Below are 27,828 nucleotides of genomic sequence, written 5' to 3'. Positions count from 1 at the left end.
AGCGCTTCAGTGAGTTAGTGTCTTTCAGGAGACTCTCTCGCCGCTGCTAAAGGACTTTGTTGTAGTGTGCATTCTGCTGTTCCTGTGCTCGGCATCTTTGGATTTTTCTGTCGCATCCTCCTGGAATACACTTGTGATTACGTGAGTACTCAAAATACACTTCCTCTTTCTGTAGTGGGTGGTTGTGTTTGCTTTTTGTGAAACCGCGAGGCTAGAACACTTTGATATTTAGCACCCACATGCAAACTACGCGTGTGGGTATCGTAGACAAACTCCACGTATCAACTTTTCCCGTTTCTATGGAAACCTGACACCGTAAAGCATTACTATGCCAGAATTTGATACTTAACTGAGAAGTTGCTGTTCGGAAGGATGTAGTAAGTTTTACTACCTCAGTTTCTCTTTCGATTGTCTGTTTTCGCACATTGCTTATTTGCTTGTTACCTGTTCCGATCGTATTGTCTTATCGAACGCGCCCCTTCAAACACTGTTTCCTTCCCTCTTTATTGTTCAAATCTTGCATCAATTTTACACATTTGATCCATGCTATGTCATTATATTCTTATATGAGGTGATGTATTTCCTTCATCCTTTTTACACCTTTTCTGCGAATTTTTCTAACTTGATCTCCTAATGTTCCCGTCTTATAACTTACCATATTCCGTGCATATCTCTTTGTAAATATCCGTCTCTATTTGCATGAACGGATATTTTAGATCAAAGCCGGACTCCGTGGCGGAGTGGTTAGCTACGCATGGTGCTCTTCGTTCACAAATTCCATCATATCATCAGTCATCCTCATCTTCGCGATTCGCCAAAAGTGGCAGAAAAGCGAAGTAAAATGAACGAAACCAAGTAAACAATATTAGATTGGGGGAAGGTGTATTTAATGTATCGCGAACAGTCAGCGACTATGTTTTTCGTTGTACATATATAGTTCAGATGAGAAAAGTGTCAGCTATTTCAAAGTGTTTTGTGCAACTTGCAGTCAGTCGTGAAAATCATCTAGCGTTACTAACTTTACGCTAACCCCGACGATACAGTTAGTGCTGATTGAGCAAGAAAATCAGCGGAAATGGCCCATTTTCATTTCAAGAATTCCATATCCACAATTTGAAACGTATCGTGGTTATGGCCTCTATCTATCGCGAGAATAACCTCGACAATGGGAAATGAAGCGGCTGCTCAAGATGAATGAGACCGCGTCCCATTAATCAATAACCTGAATGTAGGACTCCCGAGCAACGGATGGCTTTTTGTGTTGATGGGGCATTAACACCATGGCTATTTGCCCCATATCGTCCTTAGCTTCAGGATCTAGTGGCTATGCGTTAATGTTTCTTGGAATGTGTTCGCTTTACTACTATCTGTTTTTGCCAACGCTTTTACGTAGAGAGTTAGAAACGAGATGTGTAACAGGTTAAAAGTGTGTTTCTGTCAACAGAGCCAACGTAAAGATATTAAGAGACAGGTTTGTTGTTGCATGTTGAGGGGAAAACCAACAGGCGTTTTTGATATTTACTTGGAACAACATATATTATGTATGTAATATTATTTATAATTTCTGCTTACTTTAAAATGCACATGTAGTATTCTTTATCTTTAATTTGCATGTATTTGGGGAGATATCCATGCAACAAAGGGATAATATTTGCTCTGGAATTATGAATTCTGGAATTGGCCTACTGGAGGAAAGTTCTCACCAAATATTTTCAGTTTTTGGTTTAAGACCCATTTATGCAGAATAAGGCTAATCGGGACTGGGTCTAAATTTTAAACTGGAGATCCGAACGTTTATGTGTCTTCACCAGGCAGTGGCGTGCCCAAGGGACGGCTGGTGGAGTTCATAACCTCCCTTTGACTAAGTATTCCTGAGGAAAAAAGGAAACTACGTTATAGGCAGGAAAAGATGGAAAAATGAAAATTCTTGACACCGTACACCGAAGCCGGGACCCCTTGATTACAGGGAGACGGTGTTACCGCTACGCCACTGGGGAGTCACGTGATCTTGTTTATGTTTTTTTTTCTATACCTGTTTGTTTTGTTACATCACTATTCTACCATCTGGCAAATCGCGATAATATGGATGAATGATGATTAGAAGCAATTCATTAAGGAATACCTAGGCCAGGAATCGAACGCGGAACCGCCAAGGGAGAGATTTGAGTGGAGCAGTAAGCGCTACTGAAGCGACTGAGCGGTCTACTTTAACGTCTAATCCATAATTGTACGGGCTATTTATCCTCAACCTGGAAGTGCAAGGGTTGCAAATGAACGGGGGCGAGAGTTCGTCGAAGTCACGGTGGAAAAACTTTGTACCCAGCGTTGCCAGATAAATGCGGCACTTGTTGCATAAACGGGTGGGCGGAAAAGACAAACACCAAAGGGTCCTTGTTCCGCTGTCGCTGCAAAGAGCTCGGCTCCACTTCGGACGTTCGAGTGCCTCTCCTCGCTCTGGTGAAATCGCGAAATCCTGACCTACAAGTGCGGTTACACTCTTCCATCCTCGTTACAACCAGAACAGCGTGCTTGCGCCTCAACGGAGGACGTCCGCTATAAATATTCCACCCTGCACGATTTCCAACAGAGCCTACGAGTTAGTGTTAGCGTCGTCGCTTTGTAATCAAGAGGTCCCGGGTTCGATACCCGGTTGGGGCACATGGTGGTTCGAGTCGCACTTTAAACGGTGGGTCCAGTACCCGATTCCATCTGTGAGCAGTAGGTTCCGAGAGAGAAACCGACAGAGGGCCGATACGGAAGGAGAAGCTAACAAGAATGAGAGATGAGGAAAACACAGAGACTGGTGAATTAGAGCCCGAGAGGAAAGGATATATTGTTTAAGTCCACTTTATTCACTGAAATGATAATCGAAAATGGACCTACAGTGTCTACACATACCTAGTACTATACATACTAGGTAGATAGAAAAATAGAGAGGTGCTCTGGATGAGAATATACGAGAATAATATAGAAGGAATATGGAAAGAGGAAGAACTTGAAAGAAAGATAGAATAGAGAATAACTAATTACCTTTTCACGTGTTTCATGGTTGTGACCTAGAACAGGAAACGGCGATTAAAGAATCCAAAGCCTAAAGGAGACACGTCGAGAGAGATATGAAAAAATAAAGCTTCATTTCCTAGAAGCTCCTCTGGAATATCTCCGATTCATATGACCCGTCTTTAATCCTTTTTTGTCGGCCAGTGGACAAGGCGCCAGATACACCGAACACTTTTCATCATCCCCCTCCCCTCCCCTTCCTCTCCCAATCGCAGACGTTGCCGACTCGTGCTTTCCGCTAGGCCGAGCGAGCTCAGTATTTCAACATTATTGGCTCCTGCACCCACTTGGCCCTGCGATTTCTCTACAACAACAGGGACTCCGCGACGCCGGCCTGACAAATTATGGATACGTGTTTTGATCAACCGTCCTTATCCTGCAGCTAAATATGTTCGCGCGAGCGTTCGACGCAGTGTTTCCAACCTGGGTAGGCAAAATTTCCCTGAATAAACAAATCGTTTATTTGAAGCAGGAGCTCTTGCAGCTGTAGTCCCCCTCTTTGCCCTATTAGTCTGTATGTAGTAGCTCTGTTGCCTCGCAATAAAGAGATCGCAGGTTCGATCTACGCTGGAGAATATAGCACAGTGGTTCAGATTCCACCGATTAGCCTATCCGTGCAAGAATTGGTAGAGGTGATGTGATCAACACCACGCTTCGGACGCCTGTATTCCCCAAGAAGAGAGAAAGCAAAGATAAACTGGAGAGAGGGATAAATAACATAAAGTCTAGAGGGGGAGATAAAATATGCTCGAGAAAGAGGGACATAAACTAGAGTGGAAGGGATAGAGGGAAATGAGAAGAAACAAAAAAGGGGAGGAATTCAAAGGACAGAGGGGAAAAGAGATAAAGGAGAAAAAAACTAAAATAGAGAAAGCATTAAAAGAAATAATCATCTCGAGAGAGAGAAAGAGAGAGTGCGATAAAGTAAACAAAATGATGTTTTGGAAGGAATGCTAAAGGATTGAGAAAGACAAAGAGAGCAAGATGGAAATATACGAATACATTTTTCTATATTAGACAGGAGTCATGGACTCATGGACCTTGACTGCTCGCAGACTATACAAATTGTTCTCATGTTTCAAATAAAATTTCTCCGGGAATAATTCTCAATTTCCCAACCTTGAAGATAATTTAGCGATAGGTGGCAACGCTGATATGAAAGCCCTGCCTGCCTGGCTCCACACACAGTCACACATCGCTCTCATGTGAGCACGCTGGCGCCAGCCACGCACCCACTTTCCGTCTCCCACACCATCTCGCCTTTCAATGCCGCACTTCCATGTGTCTTCAATGCTACAAAACCTTTATGGTACTTTCTCCGTGGTTCAGCAGCGAACCTTTGGTGCAAACAGGCGCGGACGTCAGTGCAAGCTCAGTCGCTTGAAAGAGAACCAGATGCAACGTCACCCGCTCAAGGTTTACTTCGTGCCAGATTTTGTGTTTGTTCCAGCTGACGTAAAAAAAATGTCAACACCATTTCAGCGAAAGTCCCAAAAAGCGGATGCTTTATGGGGCAGTATACACGCACATCGTAGAACGCTAAGACCCGGGTTCGAATCCCTGCACGGGTGTGTGTTCTTTGTGCGTGTTTCTTTATCAATTTCATAATTCATTCTCATCTTCGCGATTAGCCAAGAGTGGCAGAGAAGCGAATCAATATTGGTTGATTTGTTTTATTTTACTTCGATTTCCATAACTTTTAGCTAATGGGATGAATGTTGATAATATGAAATGGACGCGAGGACAATCATAAACACACAAGGACAGCACGAACGCCACGGAGGATTTTACTGGCTTTGAGTTCAGACGCCACACGTCGCTAGTCTACAAAATGTAGTCCATGGTGTACTGCGTGCAAGGGAGGTTATTTGGGTACATATTTAAAATGCGTGTGTGTGTGTGTTTAAGGGTAAAAAATCAAGTAAAGTGCTCCCCTGTGCTTAGCACCACGCCATGAAGGCGTGAGTATACTAGCTCCACACTTTCTTGATCACAGCCGAAGGTGGGGGTGATGTGATCAGCACCACGGCCCTGGCCACCTTTACCCCCCCCTCCCAGAGTTTCCTTCAGGTACCCACTTTATACGACGCTCGGTGGGTTGGATTTTCCCCCGCTGGGATCGAACCCGGGTCTCTCGCTTGGTAGTCAGACGTTTAGGGATTTCATAAGAAAATACAATTGTTGGGGAGCGCACCCCACACTTAACCTATATGCTGAAAAACCCCAGTAACGAACACATCCGATATTCCTGACACTGCTCTTCTAAGTCCTGGGCGAACGATGTCCAACCAGCAAGTGGGGTATAAGGGAAATGCACGGTGAATAAAGTGAGCGAAGGAAAGAGAAGCTCTCAACAATGAATCCTCCGTTCCGACTGTAGCGCTCCTGGTTAACGACCCGAGTTTTTCGATTCCTCCTGAAGCCGCACGTTCCAAGCACGATCTATTTCAGGCCGAAGGCCATGGAGAGGAACGGAGGGGCTGCTTTGGTTGGGGAGCAGCAGGCAGAACGTGATTCATCAATGTTGAACCAAGCCACGTTTTCCGATCATAACACTTGCAATTGTTTTGCTTCCCAAGATCAGATGCGCATTTGTTTATTAGGTAACATAACCGCGGCATGCGAAGCGAATATGCTTCCGGATTCCAGTCTGCTACGTTAACCATTCACCCGGCCATATACGGCATCCGGGAACGTGGGACGAATTAACAAGGAAACTACAAGTACCGTGATTTCTTTGTAAGGATTGATCGATTTGATTTATTTTACTTCGCTTTTCTGCCAATTTTGCATAATCGCGAAGATGAAGATGAGTGATGATATCATGAAATTGATGACAAATGAACACCCATTCCCAGGCCAGAATTCGAACCCGGGATCCCTGGAGTCGTAGCGCGCTATGATAACCACTCCGCCACGGAGGTCTTCTCTCTCTCTTTTATGGGCTTCCCCTATCGTGTAATGGGAAAACTGTGCTCTTGTACTTTTGTCCCGGCCTGGAGTTCGATACCTGATATAAGCACATGTGGTTCGGATCCCCCCTCCCCCTCTTCCGTCTCTCATAGTTTGCAATCGTGCTGTGAATATTCCATTTGGTTGTGGTTATTCCATTTCAGTAACGAAAGCAACAGTTTTCTATGTGGACTGAATCGTTGAAGGTACAGCGCGTTCCGTTCGTTTTGACTCCGGGCCGAGATAGTGCGTGACATGTCGCAGAAGCCGGTATTTTCTTCCTGCTATGTTTTGCTTATTTACGCACATATCTTTAGCATGTAGCCTATTATATTTACATTGCATGACGAGTACTAACCTGTGTTATAGGAGTTGTTCAAAGTTGTTCACGCGCTTTCTCAGCCCAGAGCCAAAACCGCATAAGATATAAAGGCATGGGCAGAAACAGAATTATTTATTTTCGGAGCTCACTATTAATATAAACTACTGCAAAATTATCTTTGTAGACTTCCAAACACCTGCCACCTGTGAAACGCATGAAAAATTGTTAGTTTGCATATTAGTATCATTTTATGTTTGTAAAATAGTGTCCATTGTTATTTGAAGCCTGAACTCAATTGACAATCTAACCCGTTCGCTTTCTTTTTGGTACATTTCAGAAACCAGGCTTGAACCTAGAACCATGAAGACCGAGGATAAGAACACCAACATGCCCCGCGTGCGAATCGCCGTTCTCGGCAAGTTCAACGTTGGGAAATCAGGTAAGGGCACTTTAGTAATTAACTAAATTCAATTGTAGAGTCCGATTATTTTCGGAACATCTCCAGCTGATCGCACGAGTCTGTCTACCCAGCCTGCCAACAGCGTAGAGCAAGAGGGTTAGCGATAGGTGCTGGATTGCGATGACGTCAGCGGCTCTGTTGTGATTGGTCCCTCCGGAGTTATGACTCACTTCCAAGCGACAATAGCCAGGGTTGTTACGAAAATAATCTCACTCTACATTCACATTTCCCCTGTCTTTTTGCATCTTGCTGCCTTAATTAATTATTGATAACTATTTATTCATTTCCATTTGCTATTATTTTTATCGTTTTTATAGTTTAATACAATTTTTTGTCACTTTGTTTATAGCTACTAGATTGATCGGTTGATTTGCTTTATTTTACTTCGCTTTTTCTGCCACTTTTGGCTAATTTGCGAAGATGGAGATGAGTGATGACATGTTGAAATTGATGAATGAACTCGCAAACATCCCCGGGATTCGAACCCGGGACAGCTGGAAGTTGTATTCATGGTATAAATATTCTAAACATAAATGTTCTAAATGTATAAATGTTCTAATTAGTTTTAATATGTGTATTCATTTGTTCTTTCAGCTCTTACCGTTCGCTATCTAACGAGGAGGTTCATCGGCGAATACAGATCTAACACAGGTAAGACGATTTCTAATTCATTCATTACTTTTAACTGTACATTTTGTAAAGAAAATATGTAAATATGGTCAGTGCCGGCGATTTAAAAGGGCGTGGGTGGGGGCAATTGCCCTCACTTTTTGTTACTTTTGCCTCCGCACGATACTAAACCTACAAAGGGGAAGTACACTGTCTTTGCGCCCCCCCCCCTTCAAATTTGACCCTTTGTCCCCTGAGTTTTGGAACCAAATCGCCGCCAATGAATGTGATAGATTTCAGAAATTAATACTTTTAATTTTCTAAAGTTATCTCAATACACAAATGTTATTATCAAAGCAATTTACTCTAAATTCCATTATTTCATCTGTTGGTGAACTATTAGTTTCATAATAGACATATGTTTCAGCCTTGTGTATTGTTAAATCATAATATATAAATTCAAAGAAGGTAAGTAGCCTATGTGTTGACGCATGTATGTGTTATTATCGTTGAATTATTGAAGTGGTCGTACACTGTGAAAGGTTGACTGGAGAAATGGACCGTGAGTTTCCGTTGCCACTTAGGTACCGTAAAAATTACCACGACCGTTCTTTTTTTTTTTAAAAAAAATAACGGCCATTAACTATTTAATGCCATTTTAATTAGAAAGTTGTTAAATATTATTTATGGTGCACTCAACTTTATGCACGTTAAAATATTCTAATTTAAGTAAAAAAAGGTTGCATTTAGTTTTTGTAAATTAACCATCAGGTCATTATTTTAACGGTAAATCATTGTAACTTTTACGGTAACTTTCAACGGCATATAATTCACCAGTGCCATAATTAGAGACCCTCTACCCCCCTTCCCCCACGATTCCATATATTAAATAACTCTCGGATCATCACTTAATCTTAAGCTCAGTCATACAAATATGTACTAGTGGTCAAGAGACAATACTCAAAATGAATGTTATTGTCTTAGCCATATTGAAGTGCGAGGCATCCCGTACTATTCCGTTGAGCATTGTGATCGGAAAGAAACTACAAAGAATTTCAAGAGACAAAAAGTAGAATTCACCCCCCTGAAATCTATACTCGATCACACCTCTTAATAAACACAGGATGAAATAAGTGAGTCAATTCATTTATAAATTTCGTCTATTCTGAGGCTGTTCTCGTCATATGGGGATCCCTCTGGGCTAAATATAGCGAAATACCCATCTGCAACGGTTATTTTCGGTATACTGTGCGTAATTTATAGATGTTTTGGCACGAGCATTTGAGCGTTCAAGTTTTTAGCGAGAAACGCTGACGTCAGATGGGATGCACTCGACACGACCATTGAGAAAAAGTAGCATCAGTGCTGCCACCTGTGTCCTCATCTGAAAACTATGCGGTTTGTGACTTTCTTTTGTTTTCGTCTCCATTAACAATACGGTTACTCATAGATTAAGGAAGATCATATAAACTAATTGTCTTAAAGCTTAATTTTGTGACCTTTTCTTTTGCTCGGTTTCCTATTTCAAAGTTTTCGCTCGTGTCTTTTCTGCACTTCCTTCCTTTATTCTTCTCATTTTATCTTTCTGGTGAAAAGCAATACAGTGGCCGCGATTGGGTTCCAAAACTACGGGGACAAGGTGCCAAAACTTGGTGGGCAAGGATTGGTAGATAAAGTTTAGCATAGCGCGGGGGCGAAAGTGGCGAAAAGTGGGAGGCATCTGCCCCCCGCCCCCGTAATCGCTGCCACTGATGCAATATGACGTAAAATAACCAAACCAACATGTATGAACACACGCAAACGCACGAGACGCGTGATTAAAACAAGTTAATTTCGAGGGAATCACATTATATAGGCAAAGGTGCTGCCCTCTGCCCCTACCGTCAACCTTTAAGCACTAATTAATACTAACATTGCGGCGAGGTGTCGGCCTTGCACTGTTATCGAGCGCGTGCGGAGGGGGTCAACTCCATTGGCCTTGTTCCGAGCGATCGCGGGAGGAGAATTCATCCACATGTTACAAAATGTGCTTACGTTGGTGGCAGGCCGTGTGACGCAAAACGATCGGCTGGGAAGAATCGTGGCGTTACACGAAGCAGACCCAAGGCTTGTAAACAGTTCCTGCTGCATGCCTGTTGCAGTGCGTCACGTCCTTTACATTCACTCGAAAATTACACGGTAACATTCCGGTCATGGCATAAATGTTAAGAAAAATGCCGAAGAAAATGCTTTCGTTTAAAACGGTCCTAAGTGAGACATTCAGAACTCAGTGGGTAGCATTTGAAATGACACCTAGCGGGGAAAAGTGGCAACTGTACTACTCCAGATTTTTTTGATGACACAAGAAAGCGACAAAACACGCTTACGGTTTCGGACACGGCTTCAGATTTTTTTTCTCTCTCCCAACTTGTTTGACTCGGCACGTCATATACCCAACTGAATCCTCTTATCAGGGTCCTTGAATCTCAAGAACGCCACAGAAATGCCAGGCATAGCTCAGTCTGTGCAACGCTCCTGGGGATTCAAGTGACCTGAATTCCCTCACTTTTATCTCACCCTGCTCTTCTTTTCGACACTATTTCTTCCCAGTTTGCATACATCTTGTGTAAGGATGCCAGGGGCGGCGCCAGAAATTTTCTACGGGTGGGCAGAAGCTGTATATTGATAGATTAGGGTGGGCAGGTAAGGCGATTATATATATATATATATTGTTGAACTGCCTATTGGCAGCCCGGGGACGTAACTGTAGAGACTCTCGCTTTTGTTCCTTTTTAAATATTTATTAAAACACCTTGACCATGCGGACTCGAATGTGGACTAGAAGTAGACCCTTCTCACTTACCTAATACTTTCTCTCTCAGGTCCTGGTACCTCCTCACTTCCAGCACGCCACTCCCCGTCAACACCACCTTGTCCTCACGCTTCCCCAAACGCTACTCTCCCGAACAGTCACGGCTTCCTCCCGGCCAGTCTCTCCCAGTTTCCATTACTCAGCAATGACATTGCCCGATCAGAAGTCGCACCTGCATTCCTACTTCAAGATCTCCCTCTCTGTCCACAATATATAGATGGATGTAGGACAGATATATGTACGACATACATACATATGTATCCCCTTCTCTCTTACACTCCCGAGTTCCCTTCACTTGTTTTACCTTTCTTTTTCATATTCTCTTCTTTACTCCCTAATGCCTCTTATATCTTTCTTTATCAGCTTGTCACCTCTTTCTCCCTTTTGCTTTCTCTCGTTCCATTCTTCAAATGTTTCTCTTAACTGCCATGCACACACACATCACATGTACGTATGTGTGTTTTTGGTGTCTTTCCTCTTCATTTTCTAATCTATTCTCGCAGCTTGTTCTTTGTCTCCGATGGACACAATTATTTCAAGGTAAGTGTTTGTGTGTGCGCAGCCATACATTCTAATCACATTCTTTCCTTCATGTCAATGTAGTGAAATAAATGTGAATTGGTTGCATCACATTTTGTCCTTCAAGTGCAAAAATACAAGGCACATACATACTCCACAGGCGACAGTGATAGAAATTGTGATGGTAGACAATGGTGAAGGATTAAATTACTTTTTTCATAATTTAAATGCATGTTCCTGATCATATTATTATCATATGAGTTTTTCACTGAAACTTTGGGGTTAATGATCACTTTTATTGGCTTACAAGGTTATTAGAACTGACAAATTTATCTGAATGTTTCCAGTAATGGCTATCGGGTGCAAAAATTGGGGGCAAGGAGAGTTTACTTTTTTGGTAGAAAAGTCTTAGCATTAAGAGGGCACAGTGGGGATGCAACAAATGGCACTGGATAGTTGGATTAAAATTAATATCTTATTGCGAATGTAAACACACACACACGGAAAAACCAATTCTTTGTTCATTCTGCATAAAGTATCTCCAGGCTTATGAAAGGCTATTTTGACAAAATATCGCCCAAAAAATAATCAAGTAACATTGAAAAATCTGTTAGCTAAGTTGTTAATCGTTTTCTGAAGTAATTCTTCGTTACACATGCGGGAGAAGTAACACACGTATGATTAGATGAACACATGCAAATAGTTTACATTTTGTAGAATGTGATTTTGCACACAAGGAATTCATCGAAATTTATCACTATACCCGGTAATTCATCTCTTTTTCACAGACGACTTGGATTGTATTGCTTGATCTTTTCGAAAGCGCTCAAATGTCAACCTCTATCCTGCGCAGTATACCCTGGAAACTTTAATCTTGCAGGCGAACGAGTCTCTGGCGCCTGGAACCACAGTCAAAATAATAATTTGTGGGGGGCGGGGGTTGTATTTTCAATGTCTCCGTGTATTTGATCCCCAACTTCGTCACTTTCATGCAGTGTGGTATTTGTAGGGGGGATGAGGGGGCATTCCCCCCTCTGGATACTTGTGTCCCCCTCTCTGCTTGATAAATTTTATCCCTGAGGGGAATGGTGTTTGGGGGGGGGGGGAACAAGAAATTATTGGCAATTTAGTTACTTTGCCATTCAATTGCAACATTTTCTGTCAGACAACTGGAAGCTCCATTTGGCGAACACAGATGTGGCCTCTAGCGCTGCTCTATTCCTGGAACTGTCAAACAAGTGGCCAGGGTTGAAGATCACCTCCCCTCTTTTCTTTTCTTTGTCCACGGAATTTGGCAGGAAAATACATGTGAAAGTCACAATTTGATTGTCACGTGACTCCAACTTGTCACCTCAGAACGTCTCTATTTGTATGAGTGGAACAATAGTACACGAAGATAGCTTACGTGGAATTTTTTTACGCAATAGCCCTTTACGAAATCATTTCTTAAAAAACAGTGTGCTTTTTTTATAATGAGTTAGATTTATTTGTGAAGCTAGAATGTTAGTGGAAAAAGTGAGCATTGCGAGTTCCAGACCCTGCAATATCAGGAATCTGCCTTCAAAATGAACGAAATCTGATAAAGCTGGTGGCGGTGAAGGCTGTGTTGGTCAATGGATCGGGTTTGAAAATTTGCAAGTGCATCTCAAATATTTGTCTCTGGCAATACACTCTCTTAAATGAACGCATCATTTATGGTGAAAATACCATAACACGTTCCCTGTGAGTTCTTTCTGTCTATTTTTTTCATCAATGGCATAACATTGTCGTCTTATAATGAACAGGTTCTGGTTTCTATTGACCCTCCCCTGGTGGAAGCACAATGCACACTGGTTTGGACTCCACTTTAAACTGTAGGTTTAGTTCTGATTAGCCTATCTGAGCATAAAATTCGACTTAAAAACAAATAAACAAAACTTTCTTATGGATACTTCGTGACATACCTTTTTTTTCTTTAATTCATCTGCATCTGCAGATTCTGTTAACCTTTTCGGCCAAACCTCTGATGCTTCTAAAGTTTAAACCATTCTCATCATGATTTATTAGGTCTCTGATGCCCTCAAAACAAAGCTTTCCTTCCAACCCCTTCTTCTTTTAATTCTACGTAAGTTAATCACAAGAAAATCGCATGATTACGTAACTAATAGGCAAAATTTAAGTGTGGAACTAAGATTTCAAAATAGAATTAGCCACCTACTATCAATTCAATAATTCCGTTGTTTTTTCAAAAACCCACATAACTATTACATCGAAATTAATATTACCTCGGTATTGTAGTGCCTATTGAGATTGATGCTTATTAGTATTTATTAGTACAACGAATACAAAGTTCTTATTTTGTATACCATGTACGTAGTTATTTGAAAATGACAGGTATGTAAAATAGAAATATAAACATTGTAATTAAATGAAGAAAGATATACTTCTGGAATTTCATGTAGACCTAATTAAAGAGTCGAAATAATTTTCTGTGTTGCTGGAGGAAGCAACGCTGAGGTTTTTATTTGTTTATTTAGAGATTATTTCCATCATACGTAGGCCGGGATTGATATATGTGAAGACCCGGAGCTTACAACACCAAGACCCCACCTCAATCCCCTCCACAGTTTCAGTTATAACTTTTCGCAAAGCTATACGAGGTTAGTTCGTTATACGTAGTCCTACGTTTTATTTTATCACATCCGAAGTACCTAATTTTTTCTTTATATGCTACTTTTCAAAGGAGTCTGTTCCCCAGTGAAGGCCCGGAGCTGCAGCCCTCAAGCTCACCCTAAACCCTGCATAATTTTGCGCCTCCTAAGCCCACTAGCTGCTTCTAATCATAGAAGTATTCAATTGGTCACAGTTATCTTGTTTCAAGATCTCCAGTAATTCCTTATTGCTTTCTAATGACTAAGTTAAGTCAGCTTTTTATGGGATGATGATATGTGAACATTTTCTAGTATAGATAATATTCATTAGTAAAATATATATGTAATGAACACCAGAATACACTTATTTATTGAAACATTCACATATCCCCAAGTATATGTACTTAGTGAATTTGATTGGGTGGGCAATCGGGTGGGCACAGGAATTTTTGGGTGGGCGCTTGCCCACCCGTGCCCACCCCTGTCGCCGTCCCTGAAGGATGCGGACGTCTTCTCCATTTTTTTCTATTTTCTGTATTTGCGGTGGTTAGGAGTTCCCTGTAGCACTAGGAGAATTTTATCTCACAATACCTTTTCGTGGAACACACGAAGTTTGGTGATAATCATACCACCTCTATCTGAAATCCTATTTAGACCCATACCATAATGCTGATTTGCAGTGATTTTAACACAGCGGCCTTGAATTCAATTGATGTTTTAAGTCCACTTTATGCACAGATAGGCCAATCGGGACAGGACTTACAGTTTAAAGTGGGATCCGAATCACTGTGCACCGGCCACAGTGGCGGAATGATTAGCGCTACCCCAGGATTCCTAGGTTCCAATACTGTCCTGGGCATGGATGTTTGTGAGTGAGTGCCCATTCATCAATTTCATCATATCGTCACTCATCCCTATCTTCGCAAATTAGCCAAAAGCAGCACAAGAGGCGAAGTAAAATCAATCAATCATTCAATCTATTAACCGAACCACTGTGCAGTGTGCCTCCACCAGGTACCGAAACCGGGACCCCTTGATTATAAGGCGACGTTACCACTACGTCATCGGGGAGGCCACAACACAGCGGCATTAAGAAGTTATTAAAACTGAGATTTGAATTCAGCGTTCAGGAATCAGGCCTACTGAAATATGCGCATTTTCTCTACTTACTTAATGCAGTGAATTTTTCAGACGTTAAATCTAAATGTCTGGAATCAAATAATTTACAGAGGACATGTTACAAATGTTGACATTTGATAGATACATGCAGTTCTGTTTCGACAAAATGATGTAGGTCAGCGACTCAGCGAAGTACTTGGGAAAGTTCAATTCTTCTAGTTTTGAACGAAGCATCAATTCTTATTACGCTGTCGACTTCTAATCAAGGGTTTAAACTTAAGGACTTAACTTTGAAACAATTTATCATCGTGAATAAATTGTACTGTCTACGGGATTTACACAGGATTACAGACATTGTGCATAAGTTACATACATTGACGTCTGCGTAATGGCTCAAGTCGTAAATGAGCCAGTTTCATAATTGGACCATATCGTGACCTGTACTAATAAAGCCCTTATTTCCATGAGCAGGGGGTGGCTCAGAGTTTTCCGTGCAGTGAAATGTAGTTTGGAAGACCATATTAAACGATGGGCTTGCTGACCTTGACAGGTAACGGCAACTTCAAACGGCGCGTATTCATAATAACGCATGAACGGAATATACAGCCCCGCTTTCCCCCAAAGGACACCGCAAAGGATAGAAGGCGCTCGTGTAGTTCATGAAATGTCACGTGTGAGAAATGGTACAGGTGAAAAACGTAGAAATTATGATTCAGTGCAACGTCCTTACATATGCACGAAGACCGCATCCGTACCTTGTGTACATACGCATTCATCACATGTGACGCACGGTCACGGCAGGGGGCATGCACCGGTCCTTCGGAGGCAAGTTAGGTGTCTCCTACCAGTGTGACTCATAAGTGTGTTTGAACAAGGTTGCCAGGTGATATAAAGTTTCACTAGGTTACCCAATAGCTACGACGATGCTGAGTGGTAGAATATAGCTATACCAAGTGCAGTCAGTGGCCTTATGTATATATATATCTTCCAGCATCCCTGGAGTGTGGATGAAAACATGAAGAGGTTAGTTATAATCTCGCTACATGGTTTGAATCTCACCTTGGACGTGGGCGATCCCTGAGTTTGTTATTTAGTACGAATATTAGAGGGTCTCCTCGATGGTGTAGTAACGTCGTCACCTTGTAATCAAGGGGTCCCGGGTTCGATACCCGGTGGAGGAACTTAGTGATTCGGATCCAACTTTAAACTGTAGGTCCAGTCCCGATTGGCCTATCTGTGCATAAAGTGAACTTATAACAACAATTCAATCAATTGAAAGTTAGATATGTAATATAAACAACGGGGTGTTCGGTTTGGATTGGAGTGTTCTTGCGTTGTTTTATTGAAGCTTTTGCATGATATGTTCGATTTGTTTGACGAAGTGTGGATCAACGCCACTCCACGCTCTAATAGGCTAATCAGGACTAGACTTACACTTTAAAGGATGATCCAAACCACGTATCCCCACCGAAAATAGCACCCGGTACCCCATGATTACAAGACAACCGAGTAAGCCACCCTACCATTGGGCTAAAGAGGCTCTGGAGCTCACCCAGCCTTACATCAATGGGTCCCTGGGAGTGGGGTAAAGGCGGTCGGAGCGTGGTGCTGATCACATCAACTCCAAAATGGCCTAGATCGAGAAGGGGTGAGCCCTGGAATTTGCCTTCATGGCACGTTGCTATAAGCACGGGGAACTTTACCTTTTACATTACCATCGGGTAGACAAGAACTAGAGTGTGTGTGTCTGTGTGTAATGCTTGATAACGGAAATCAGAATCGAACCCGAAACGTTATGAATTGATGAGGTGGATTAATCTCGTGTTAAATAGTGACACAGATCACTGCTCACGTAAACAGTGGAATTGGAAATTGTGTTGCGCCAACACTGACCGAGAACCGACACCACCTGTGCGAGAGGAAGAATGGATGCTTCCTCTCTCTCTCCTCTCTCCAAGGCAACGAGAAGATCTCACCTCCGCAGCTTCCGGCTGGTGCCAAGGGCTGGATCTCGCCGGCTGGCGCCAGAAATCCTGCCGCGCCGTCACCGGAATCGCTAAATTTAGGGCAACTGGCGGCGAGGCTTAGCAATTGAATGTGCCCGGTGCTGACTCCACGGGAAATCGGCCGAAACAAATCGCTTTTCTGCCTCAATGCGCGAATCCTAACGCATGACCCCCACCACGATTCGAACCGGGGACCGTCTGCGACGAAATCATGAGTTCAGCACTCAACACCTCGCAACCGCAAATTGGAAAAACTAATTTCTCATGTTTAAACTTGGGGCCTAACTTTGGTAGGACATGATCTAAATTGGGGCTTACATTTAGAAGGGGGCGGCAGAATCGAAAAGTTGCTCGTCGTTTAAAAATTTCGCCCAGCACTATTTTGATGAATAACTACTGTCCTACAAGTGGAGACAAGTGACCCCGCCAAGTTACGCGTATGCAATTATTAATAATCATTACTTAACATGCACAGAATAAAGTGTTTACTGTGTCCTTTTACGTTTTTAACAAATCCTTTTCAAAAACATCAGCGGACACCTATCTAACATAGTGACTAAACTCTGTCTCACTCGGGTCTCTCTGTAGCAAGCGAACGAAAGCAAGTCTCCTTCTCAAGTTACGATTCCAGAGTTCTAGACCAATGAACGCATTACGCATTGAGGGGAAAATTCGGCTGCAGCTACCAACTGTTTGCGGCAGTGAGCACTGCTCTGCTCAGCCCACTCGGCTTCTCCCGTCCTCTACCGTTACGCGCGACCTTGCTCCACATATTCCCGAGACCTTAGACACCCTCATGGGAACACTTTCCACAACCGAGCAGAGGTTCCCAAGTAAGGGACATGATCATTGGTCAGTTAAGCAGTTGTTCATTATTGTTTAGACACCGCAATCGTTCTTTTTGTTCGAGGACAGGCATTGGCTTTAAAAAGTATGTAACAAATTTGTTTTGGAGAGACGCGGATTATGCATGGTATGAGAAGGACATTGGTTTTAAGTTTAGAGTTTTTACAGTCGTCGCCCAAGAAAGATATATGGCTTGATATCGCAAGAGGTTGCACATTTCCCCCACGAGAGGTCGTCCTGGTTGGTGGGCGCATAAATCCTTCCTGTTGGCAAGCTCCTGTGTTTGCGTAGCCTTCCTCGCTACAGCGATGCTTTCGCGATAGCCACCGCTTCCTAGACAACAAGGACGGCTCTTTCTCAAATCAACGCGCGTGGTGTTTCAACCGTGATATTTCAAAGCTGGAGATGCTTTGCGTATTCACATTTCACTCCATTTCCATTAAAAACATTGATTTCACTTATTGCCAATCTTCTAAGGCCAGCTTTAGACGGAAGCATTTATTTAAAATTTTTGCTAGCATAAATGCTACGTAAATGCTTCATTTAACATTTCATGTGACATTTCGGTAAGCTTTTGCGATTGTAATGTATAATATATACAGCACGAAAGACACATCGAGTTACACCATGTATGGGGAGTGCACGATGTTTACAATTGAAACAAATGAAATATTCTTCCATAAGTGTACAGTATACATTATAAAGTATGAATTTAAGCAGTGCCATTGATTTGTACCTAATACAGTTTTATAGGAACCGTTATTCATCTCGGTTGAATAGTTATCGGCTTTTAAAAATGTGAGGCGGTACGTTGTTTACATCTCACTCGGCCGCCATTACATCTGCATTCGTGACCTAGAGGTCGCTTCTGATTGGTTATGCTACGAGAAATGCTACGGAAATAGAGCCTATTGTATCGTTGAGAAATGCCATGAAATATGCCATTAACATTTCTCACTTTACACGGTAGCATTTTGGTCGAAAGCCTTGGTTTTCGATAAATGCCCTAAAGCTCCAGCCTTTGCTTTCGTTTTACTGCTAAAATGGTTAAGGTTGTTTTCTCACACTTTTCTTTTGCTCATGAAATTCCTTACCTTTTCCTCGTTCCTTTTTTTTTCTTCTTTATTTTTCAACATCTATTTTTTTCCTTGATACTTTGCCAACAGTGCACTGTTTTCAACTCGCTTGAAACGACGTCTGCTTTTTCTCAATTTCGTCCTTTGATTTTTTTCCATCTCCGATGCTTCCTCGAGCTGCATCTGCTTCTTCCTCCATCCACTGCTTCATTTCTTGTTGGCTTCTAATAAGGGTTAATTTTCATTCGATACCTTAGACACTTTTCTCGTACGGTGGCTACATTGCGCATTAACACCTTGACTATTCAAGTTAAAGATGCAATGATATCTTTATATCTTTAAAGATATAAAGCCAGTTCAACAATCCCTTCTTGCACAATTTACAATTAGCAAGATACATTCACATTACACAACAATATATGATTATGTAATTTTATAGTTTTTCTTCTCATGAATACATCATATCTGATTTACCAAAAATAGTGAAAAAATAATATATTTATCCAGTGCCGCCTGTAATAAAAGTCACAAATATTCTTTGGCCATTGAAATGGAATGTAATTATTTTTCTAAGTAAAAATTCTGCTTACATCACTATCTTTCATCGTTTTTCGTATCATTACTGCAGTCATGTCATATCATATTGGAAACGACATATTGTCGCACCTATGCCAATATCACAAATTTCAAATTTCGACTTTTGGCATAGTGCAGTTTCTGACTACTTGATGTTAATAGATTGCTATGCTATCTCATATAACCTAATAAAGTCATAACTAAGCAAAAAATTAACGATGGCAATATTTATCCAAATATAAAACCTGCTTTTCTTTCACAAAATTGAATATTATAATGCTTTTATCTCGAAGTAAGATTTCGCCAAGGGTTCCAATCCCGGCTTGGGCATGTGTGTTCCTTGTGTACCATCACTCATTCTCGTCGTCGCGTTTAGCTGAACTTTGTAGAAAATCGGCGCTAAGTAGCAAAATCCAATCAAAATAAAGCAAGATTTAGCACATTTCTGGTTTTCGCATTGGTGCGACGATATTTCAAATATTTGAAGTTAACGGTTAAGCTTACCGTAAATGTAAGCCCCACGTGCAACGCATTCTAAAACAGTATCCATTATCATACCCCCTTTCTGAAAATATAATGTTCCATGCAGTTCTACAATTAATTTTGTCCAGAAAGCATAAGTTGTATGCGTAAATGTTTTGTGATATGTATATTTTGTATTTACTGATTTGTGATTGTTTGAAGCGGGATTTGTAACTTAATCTTGTCTGTCCTTGTTCCAGATCTCCTGTACCGTCAGACGGTGAACATCAACAACGCTTCTCTCGAAGTGGAAATAGTGGACGTGTCTGGCGAGTCGGTGAGTATCCCCTGCGGTCTGGCCTCGAGCCACGAGATTCTCTGGTTCCAATAAAAGAGCGTGTACCTGGCTTTTCTAACGGGAGGTGGGGCTGTCACCTGCGCGTGCCAATATTTTTCGTCGTCATAACATTTCCCCTTCTCTCTTGGCCATTGTTGTCCTGTAGTTTGCTTACACAAGGTTTCATCGCATATTAAATTATATTCGTTTGGTTGTATGATTCTAGAACCTGCTGAAATGTGTGACTTTTTCTCAGAGGCAAATTTCGATAGTTTTCTACGGAATTCGAGCGTTGATATTCCCCAATTTTCTTCCTAGAGCTGCATACAATGACAGGATTAATCAGAAAGCAAATCAACACAGAGGAAAGTAATGTTTTTGTGCTATTGCCAGCTTTACGAACAGATGTCCATGTAATTCAATGAAGGAAACTCAGTTATGTGGGTATCAGGAAATTGTGCCCCTCCCCCCCCCTGATTTTACTACTACGCTAGAGACCTTTTCCTTTGATATTTCCCAAGTTTCTCCTTTTTCCACATTCCCTATCCTCTTCATTAATCTTTCCATTGAATTTCGACATGTATGTATATTTCGCTGCAATACATTTTGTTTTTGTTGCCTCCTGTTCACATTTACCGTTCTTTCATTTCTAGTAGAGGTATAATTTTCAATTTTCTCTTTTCATGTTCTTTTGGGAGTTGGTGCATCTTGTAATTCCTCCCATCCCACCCAATTCAATATTTTGCTAACACATTAACCCTTGTTTCCATATTAAATTAACTAAATTTGCTGACCTAGCCAGTTTTTTAAAAAACGTGTAAAGTGTTTATCATTTTTTAATAAACTGCCTTGGTCAGCAAATTTAGTTCATTTAATATTTTGCTACCATTTTATTCACAGCAATTTTGCTTGAAACGCATTATACCATTTTATGATTAATTCGGATAAAATAAATAGAATTTAGCACGACTTTAAGCAGTTTAGCATGGACATATGGTAAAATTGTCGTTGTATTATGCTTACAGTATAATTTTCTTAAGTTTCGACAACGTAGAGTCCATGTGTCCGGTGATTCTTAATTAGCTCTTGCTATATTTCCTACATCTTCAGTGACGAAATGTAGTACAGAATGTCATTCCTAAGATCATAAATTTCCTTTTGAATGTTTAGCAAAATAGTTTCGAAGTCCGCTCTATTTTCATATGGAGCGACAGGGGCGAGTCGTTCAGTTTGAAGGGGAACCCGAGCTGCTGTGCAAGAGAATCGAACCAGGGACCCTTAGATCACTACGGGGAGGCTCGTTGAAATATTATAAAATCTTTGACGTTTCTTCCGAAGCAGTAAGAAATATCTTTCTTGTTGCCGATAATTTGAATCAGCGTTCCTCTTCATTCCGAAATATTCTATATTTTTTCTGCACGTGAATGCTAGTTCTCGCACTTGTTTCAGCTCGAGCGCCATGGACCCCTACCGCTCCGTGGGGGACATGGCTAGCAAGCTCGTTGCCAGAGGCAGCACACGCGCAAGAATTTGCACCTTGGGTGTCCACTGCTTGCCCCATTCATGTTATGTCTGAATAGAGTGCGTCATCTTCAGAGCACCTGGCGGCGACTCCTGGCAGTAGCCAATTCCTTCCTTCGGCTTTCCACCAACAGACGAAAGTTCATCTCCATTCAGCCTCCTTCAGCCCCCTTAATCCGCTCATGGTCTCGATCCTAAATGTGTTTCTGTGTCACAGACATCCATTCCCCTCTCCCCCCGCTGCTGGTCATTTTTTCTCCCCTCTTTTGCTGACGACAAATCATGTGTGCTATTTTAATTGGTTGGCAAAACGTCAGCTTCCATGTGTCATTCTAAATGAAGCATGTCCTTCTGCACTTAAACCCCCACCCCTTGTCTTGTCTCGTTGTTTAAACAGAGAAAGCCAAGCAAATAAGTCTAAACCATATGTCAACAAGTCAGTATAGCATGCAAATAATTTAAAGTCTGGTATCGGTTGAGAAGAGACTCGTTCTAATCTCATACCTGGTGTTTCGATTCTCGAAATAAATTGTACTAAAGTTGTTACTTGCTTCATTCTAAACTGTTCTGGTCATTGTTTGGTTGAGAGGACGAAAGCGCTTTATAAATCAATACTTGAAGCATTGTTTTCCTTGAAAGGACAACAAGATTATTTGTTCCCTAAGCCAATACGGTAACCATTGTTCAGAACACTCGATTGTTCTACAAATTCACGTTTTGAATGAAGGTTAATCGTCACGAGTGGTTATGTGGTTTTTTCTTGTCATCTGAAATACGAAACCTGCGAATTCCGGGAATCGAACCCGATAACAGTGTTTCAATGTTGGAAGCACGACCGTCCAAATTACGGTCCTCCATTCCTTTCTTATGGGCACCGCATAATTACTTGTAAAAGCTCAAACATTATTTTGATGCGTTATACCTAGTGTAAATAGAGTGCAATATGGCTCGTGACTAATTGGTCAAACAGTTAATTGGTCCTGCATAGAATACTCTGGACACCCTTTTACTAAGGAAAAGCCTTAGTATAAGTGTAGTACAGTACTTGCGTTGTCCTATATCTAAATAAATATATATGCCAGGTACACGTTTTTTTTTGTTTTTTTTTTTTTCCAAAATTTCAATGTCAGTAAATAAATCTATCAAGTTTAAGCTTTCAGCTTTAGTATACATAAATAAACATTTCCAAATGAACTTAAAAGCGCAGTTTCCAATAGTTTGCTACAATGAGTGTTTTTCTCTCTTCTTATTGCAGAGGGATTGCACTTTTCCTCTGGAGCAGGTCCAGTGGGCCGACGGCTGCGTCGTTGTCTACTCCATCACGGACAAAAGCTCCTTCCAGTACGCCGTGGAATCTCTGGAGAACCTCCAGAAGCTTCGCCCCATGAATACCATTCCTGTTACATTGTTGGGCAACAAAGCTGATTTGGAGCATCTAAGAGAGGTGAGCATTGTTATGTTTTCTAGTTCTGTTGTTAAATGAGTGATTATTTGAAACATTATGCAATCATATAGTAATTGAAAAGGGGGGAACCCCCGAATATGCCCAGCCTCCACCCGCATACATTGTGCTCTTTGATATGATGGTGTTCTAATTGCTTCATGGAATATTGTCGTTTCAACCAAGTAGCTATTCACGCAGAGGCGCCAACTTCATATACATGATAGAGGGAGGGGGCGAGATGGAGAATAACATTTTTTATGTATAATGTATGTACTTTTTAAGGATTTATTTGGGGGAGGGGGGGAGTGCCTTGCTCCTCTAAAGTCGGCGCCTATGTACTCCGTACACCACTGTTTGTGCGCCTTTTTCAGTAGGAACGCATGTGCAGTTTATTTTACCTTTAATTAGTATACTTTCTCGCCTGTTGATTGCTACTACTCGAGTTCTGACTCACTCCCAAGTTGCAAATGCAGAACAACCAGAGCTGCCATGAAAGTAATCTTACTCTACCTAGATTGTTAAGTTTGTGCTTATACTGGGAAGGACTGAGGGAAAATATTAGGATTATCACAACGAGAAAAGTTCACCAGGGCTTACGGTTTTCATTTGTTATACTTTACGATGCACGTTTTAATAGTCAAGCTGACAACCCAGCTATAAAAATCTCCAAGGTACTTCCCAGTACACGGGAAAGGATGAAAAAGATGACGGGTGGAAATCGTTTAACCCTTTCTCCCTTTCGTAAAGGATTTTTCTCTCATTTTGGATGCTTGCCCGTCTTATAACGAAATCAAAGACTGAAAATCCGACGAGAAAATAAAAAGAGAAAGAAACGAGAAAAGAGGGAAGGAGAAATGAGCAGGAGGTGAGCCGCCACACTGTCAGCGATGCTGCTGGCCTGTCACAACAACCTCTCTTCCTCATTCCACCCGTCTCGCTTTTCACAGACACTCGCTGCAGGGGCGTTAACCCTGCCCCCTTGTGGTGACCTTGAAGCCGCAGCTTGCCCCACCCTCGCTGCGAATTTTTGAAAGGGGTGATGGATTTATCGTTCATATTCCTTTACATTCAATGTTTTGGAGAGGAGTGTACTTCTCTACTCAACATAATAACTACGTTAAGCAACTCTATAGAAGATTAACATATATAATCTGTCGCAGGAATATTTGGAGCAACATCTATGAACTCCTAGTGCACAGTTGATCCCAAAACTGCTTATATAGCATTTCTGCATCCAGAAATTTAATTATTTGAAGAGTGTATGGTTCCCTTCAGGGATTAAACATATATCAAATAAACCTTACTGTAAAATTTTAAAAGCTGTCAAAGAAGCTTGGGGGGTACGTTTCACTGCTTTTACACAATCTATGATTTTCTACTATACTTTTCAGTAGTTGAACGAAAGTTGGGAAACATAACTGTACATTATTATTGTAGACCTACTATTATTCACCACGCGAGTACATAGCACTTAGTATATCGACTTTCTTCTTTCAAACTACAAATACGTGACATAATTTACATGGATATATATAGTTGAAGTATACATAATGCAGTTTAGAACACATTTGTCAAAATAGAGTGTTATTTTACCAGTTCAGTTCTTGTGTTTAGTATTTAACGAAAATAACATTACTGCGTTGTAAACTTTAGGTGAATATACTTTATGGTGTATTTCATTATGTACTTTCAGGTAGAGGAGGTAGATGGCAGAACTGCTGCTCTACAAAATGGCTGCCAGTTCTATGAAGTATCCGTGGCTGAGAACAGCACAGATCTCTACCTCGCCTTTGAGTTTTTGATCAACGAGTGCCGAATGTCCGGAGGTCACAAGACCCGCAAGTTCTCTGTCTCCAAGATGATAGGAACGCTGATCGGCAAGAGCTCTCCAAGCATCACCCAGGGAGGAACGGTCGTCGTCTGCCAGAAATCCGACCTCCACCGCAGCCGCGTGCTGAAAAGACGACAGAACTTCACCGCAACTGCCTCGTTGTGACCAGCCAGCGTTGGTACTTCTCAGCAATGAGTGCAACGGGTGCACTGAAATTTGTCCATTTTTTTGTGACCCCCTTTCGGATGAGAGGGGCGATCGATGGTCACAATCCCCAACTCTCCCTTCTGCACCGTAACAGTGGTGGTGCAGTTGTCACGGTTGAGAGCGGGTAGACCACGTCACTTGCTAGTCAGCGGGTAATGTAGCGGCTTCGGGGGCAAGAAGCGATGCATCTTCCACTCACCAGCTCCTGTGCAATGTCAGGAGGCCCCTTATTTGTACGTCTTTCCTGTAATTCTACCTGGGGCGGCTGGGTAAATTCCACGGTCTGCAAACATCAAACATCTCTAGCAGCAAGCCACAGTTTCAGGGATTAGGGAAGATATTTATTCTGTGGTGAAGAATCCGTCCAAGACACTTCTAGTAGTGTTGAGGTGGAGCAAAGAGAATATAAGTCATTTACGCCAGAGGGAACCATCTTTACTCAAACAGAAGCAACGCCCATGCATTTGTGATCAAAGACTTTCAAACCGGACTGGCGCTGTCATCGCAAAAGTCGTTTGTCAGTTTTTCTTTGTTGAATTTCTTTACTATCTGATTATGTTCTTTCGTTTCAAGTAGTGAATTTCACTGACGTTCACATACAGTTTGCACAAGGTTTATTTACTGCAAAATGAAAACCCAGGCAGCCCAAAATCACGCATTTGTGAAAGCATTCTGATTTTATTGTTGTTTTAGTTTTTGCAAAGTTACCAGCACATTGCTGTTTCAGGAAGGAGTTGAAATATGTACGGATACTGCAGTAGAGTTTCATTTACTTTTTATGCGCAATGTAAGCGAAAGTTTTAAATTTTGCAAAGTGTATTTTGTGTTTTGAAATAACTACCTGAAATTGTTACCAAACACAGCTTCACATTCCTTCTGAATAATGTCCTGTTTGATAGTCATGTTTGATTGTTTTGTTTAGTTATATTTTTATATGAAACAGGCATTTGAAGCTTCTGTTTATGCAGCATGTTGTAAATATCATTTTCTTTATTTTTGTGAAGAACGTTTGTGCGTTGCATTCAAATAATAGGAGTTTGCTTGATTTGATTTATATTATATTTATATTCGTATATTGCATCGAGACACACATTTTAAGCTTTGTAGCAATTTTCTTTGTTTTACGATATTTTTAATTACATGACAAGGATTATTCCTAACTTGAAATATTTTAGTATTACGTCTGTTTTGTTTTCTCTTGTTCCAAAGAACAATATAATTTGGAATGCTACGTGTTCTTGTTACTTTTAATGTGTAACTGGATTTCCATTTATCTGGTCCGAAGGAAAAGTATAGTCTTTGCAACTTTGTTAGAACATTTTATATGTTCATCTCCTTCTACACACAAGCACCCCCAGGATTTTTCTTATTGAGGGAATGGAATTCAACTCATGAAAAGTCATTTTGCCTGCTATTATTTTAAAAATAATAAATTATTCATATTCTTCCATTGACACTGGAAACATAGTGTTAAAACCAAATTGAAACTGCCACAAACCTTTCCTTTTGTGTCTGGTTTACCATATTTATCTATATTTGTGTCAGTTTTCAAGCTTTACAAATGCTATATAAAATTCTTGTGTGGCATTTTTTTTTATTTGTTTCTACACGCAACTATTTTGATATCTGCAGAAAATCTGAATACATATAATTTTTCTAATTGTGGTATAACCAACTATTTCTTCCGAAGTTGTGGAAATCCAGTTTACAGAATTTCGAATTACAATTCTTCCTTTTGCTGGACCTACAATGTGTCCATACAATACGAAGAAAAAAATCACTCGCAGGTGAAGTTTTAAAATGTGATGGTCGGGCTTGCTTGCTACCAAAATAACGTACGTCGGAGATGTGCTCCTGTGTGGTAGAATCCATAGTGCCATGCAAGGGGTGACAGGAGAGAGAGTTGGCACCATTGTTCTATTTGTTTCCGTGCTTTGTTTGCTGTTCATCCAAAACAGGACAAGTGTATATCTAGCCAACTCTCTCACCACGTTTACAGCATGGCGCTGCAATCTGGTTTAAGTGTTGTTTTTACAATTATAAATAACTTGTGCCAGTTTTATACTAAAAGTGTAAAACTCCTTAACAATAATATCCCTTTTTGTGAATGATTTCACAAAGAATGTATATTTGAACTTTTTATATATAATTATAAAGGGAAAAATACTCCTTGTTGAAAATGTCAAATATGATGTTGTGTGCATGGTATTTTTACTGTTATTCATCGTATACTATGTCATCGTAAAGAATTGTTTTATATTTTAACTTATTGCAGAGGCTGTGATCTCTTTCTGTATTTTGTATGATTTGTATACACACACCATCATTTTTTAAAAATAAATTGTAATACAAGTTTTTTCTTTCATTTCTTATCTCCAAATTAAATGATCCAGATAAAAGTATTAATACTGAACGCAATGGAATATTGTGATACATTCATAAATACTAATTTGTTGAGGGTGTTTACGAGACAGATGAACACGAAAAATAATTTGTTAATCTCTACCTTACTATGTACAAGTCAAGCAGAAAATAGCTATATTTCCCACACGCTTACTCTATCCTGGTAATTGAATAGCAGTATATTTCTTAATCATATTATTTCTATTTAAGAGATTACGTATTCTCTAAGATAAAATGTTTATTAATAGCACCAAAGTTGCATTCATTATTTCACAAAAGTATATATAATATTCTATTAATAACAACTTTCATCAGAGGCTAATATTTTCGAAACAGAAATTAAAACGAAAAAATAAAAAATCAAACTCACTACAGCAGAAGAATTAAAAAGAAGAAAAAAAATTATGTAAAAGGGTGTGAGTGAGACATCGTTCCAAATGTATCTTAATTTAAAACCACTTCTGCTGGATACATTTTTTTTATATCCACCATAATTATCAAGTAATCAATTCAAAATAGAGGCAGAGTATAACCTAAACAAATTCTACATGTGGAAAGACATGCAATAGAAATTATAGTTATAATTTATAAATGGCA

The 27,828-nt window shown here is 40.7% G+C and overlaps 1 protein-coding gene across 2 annotated transcripts; it reads left to right on the top strand.

Moving 5' to 3' along the window:
- Nucleotides 1–27,140, top strand: LOC145985691 (ras-related and estrogen-regulated growth inhibitor-like protein). Of its 2 annotated transcripts, none has more exons than XM_083119760.1 (6): nt 1–141; nt 6,672–6,773; nt 7,389–7,445; nt 19,749–19,825; nt 22,602–22,790; nt 24,484–27,140. In XM_083119760.1, exons 2-6 carry the CDS (start codon nt 6,695–6,697, stop codon nt 24,784–24,786), a joined length of 705 nt encoding a protein of 234 aa, XP_082975886.1. In that variant the 5' UTR covers nt 1–141; nt 6,672–6,694; the 3' UTR covers nt 24,787–27,140. The 2 variants fall into 2 exon arrangements, with proteins under 2 accessions (XP_082975886.1, XP_082975884.1); XM_083119758.1 differs by having other exon boundaries at nt 22,599–22,790.
- The last annotated feature ends 688 nt before the right edge of the window (nt 27,141–27,828 follow it).

Source organism: Lepisma saccharinum, chromosome 3 (genome assembly GCF_977018435.1).
Source record: "Lepisma saccharinum chromosome 3, izLepSacc3.1, whole genome shotgun sequence".
In the NCBI taxonomy this organism is placed as follows: domain Eukaryota; kingdom Metazoa; phylum Arthropoda; class Insecta; order Zygentoma; family Lepismatidae; genus Lepisma; species Lepisma saccharinum.
This window is presented reverse-complemented; position numbering and strand designations above follow the sequence as displayed.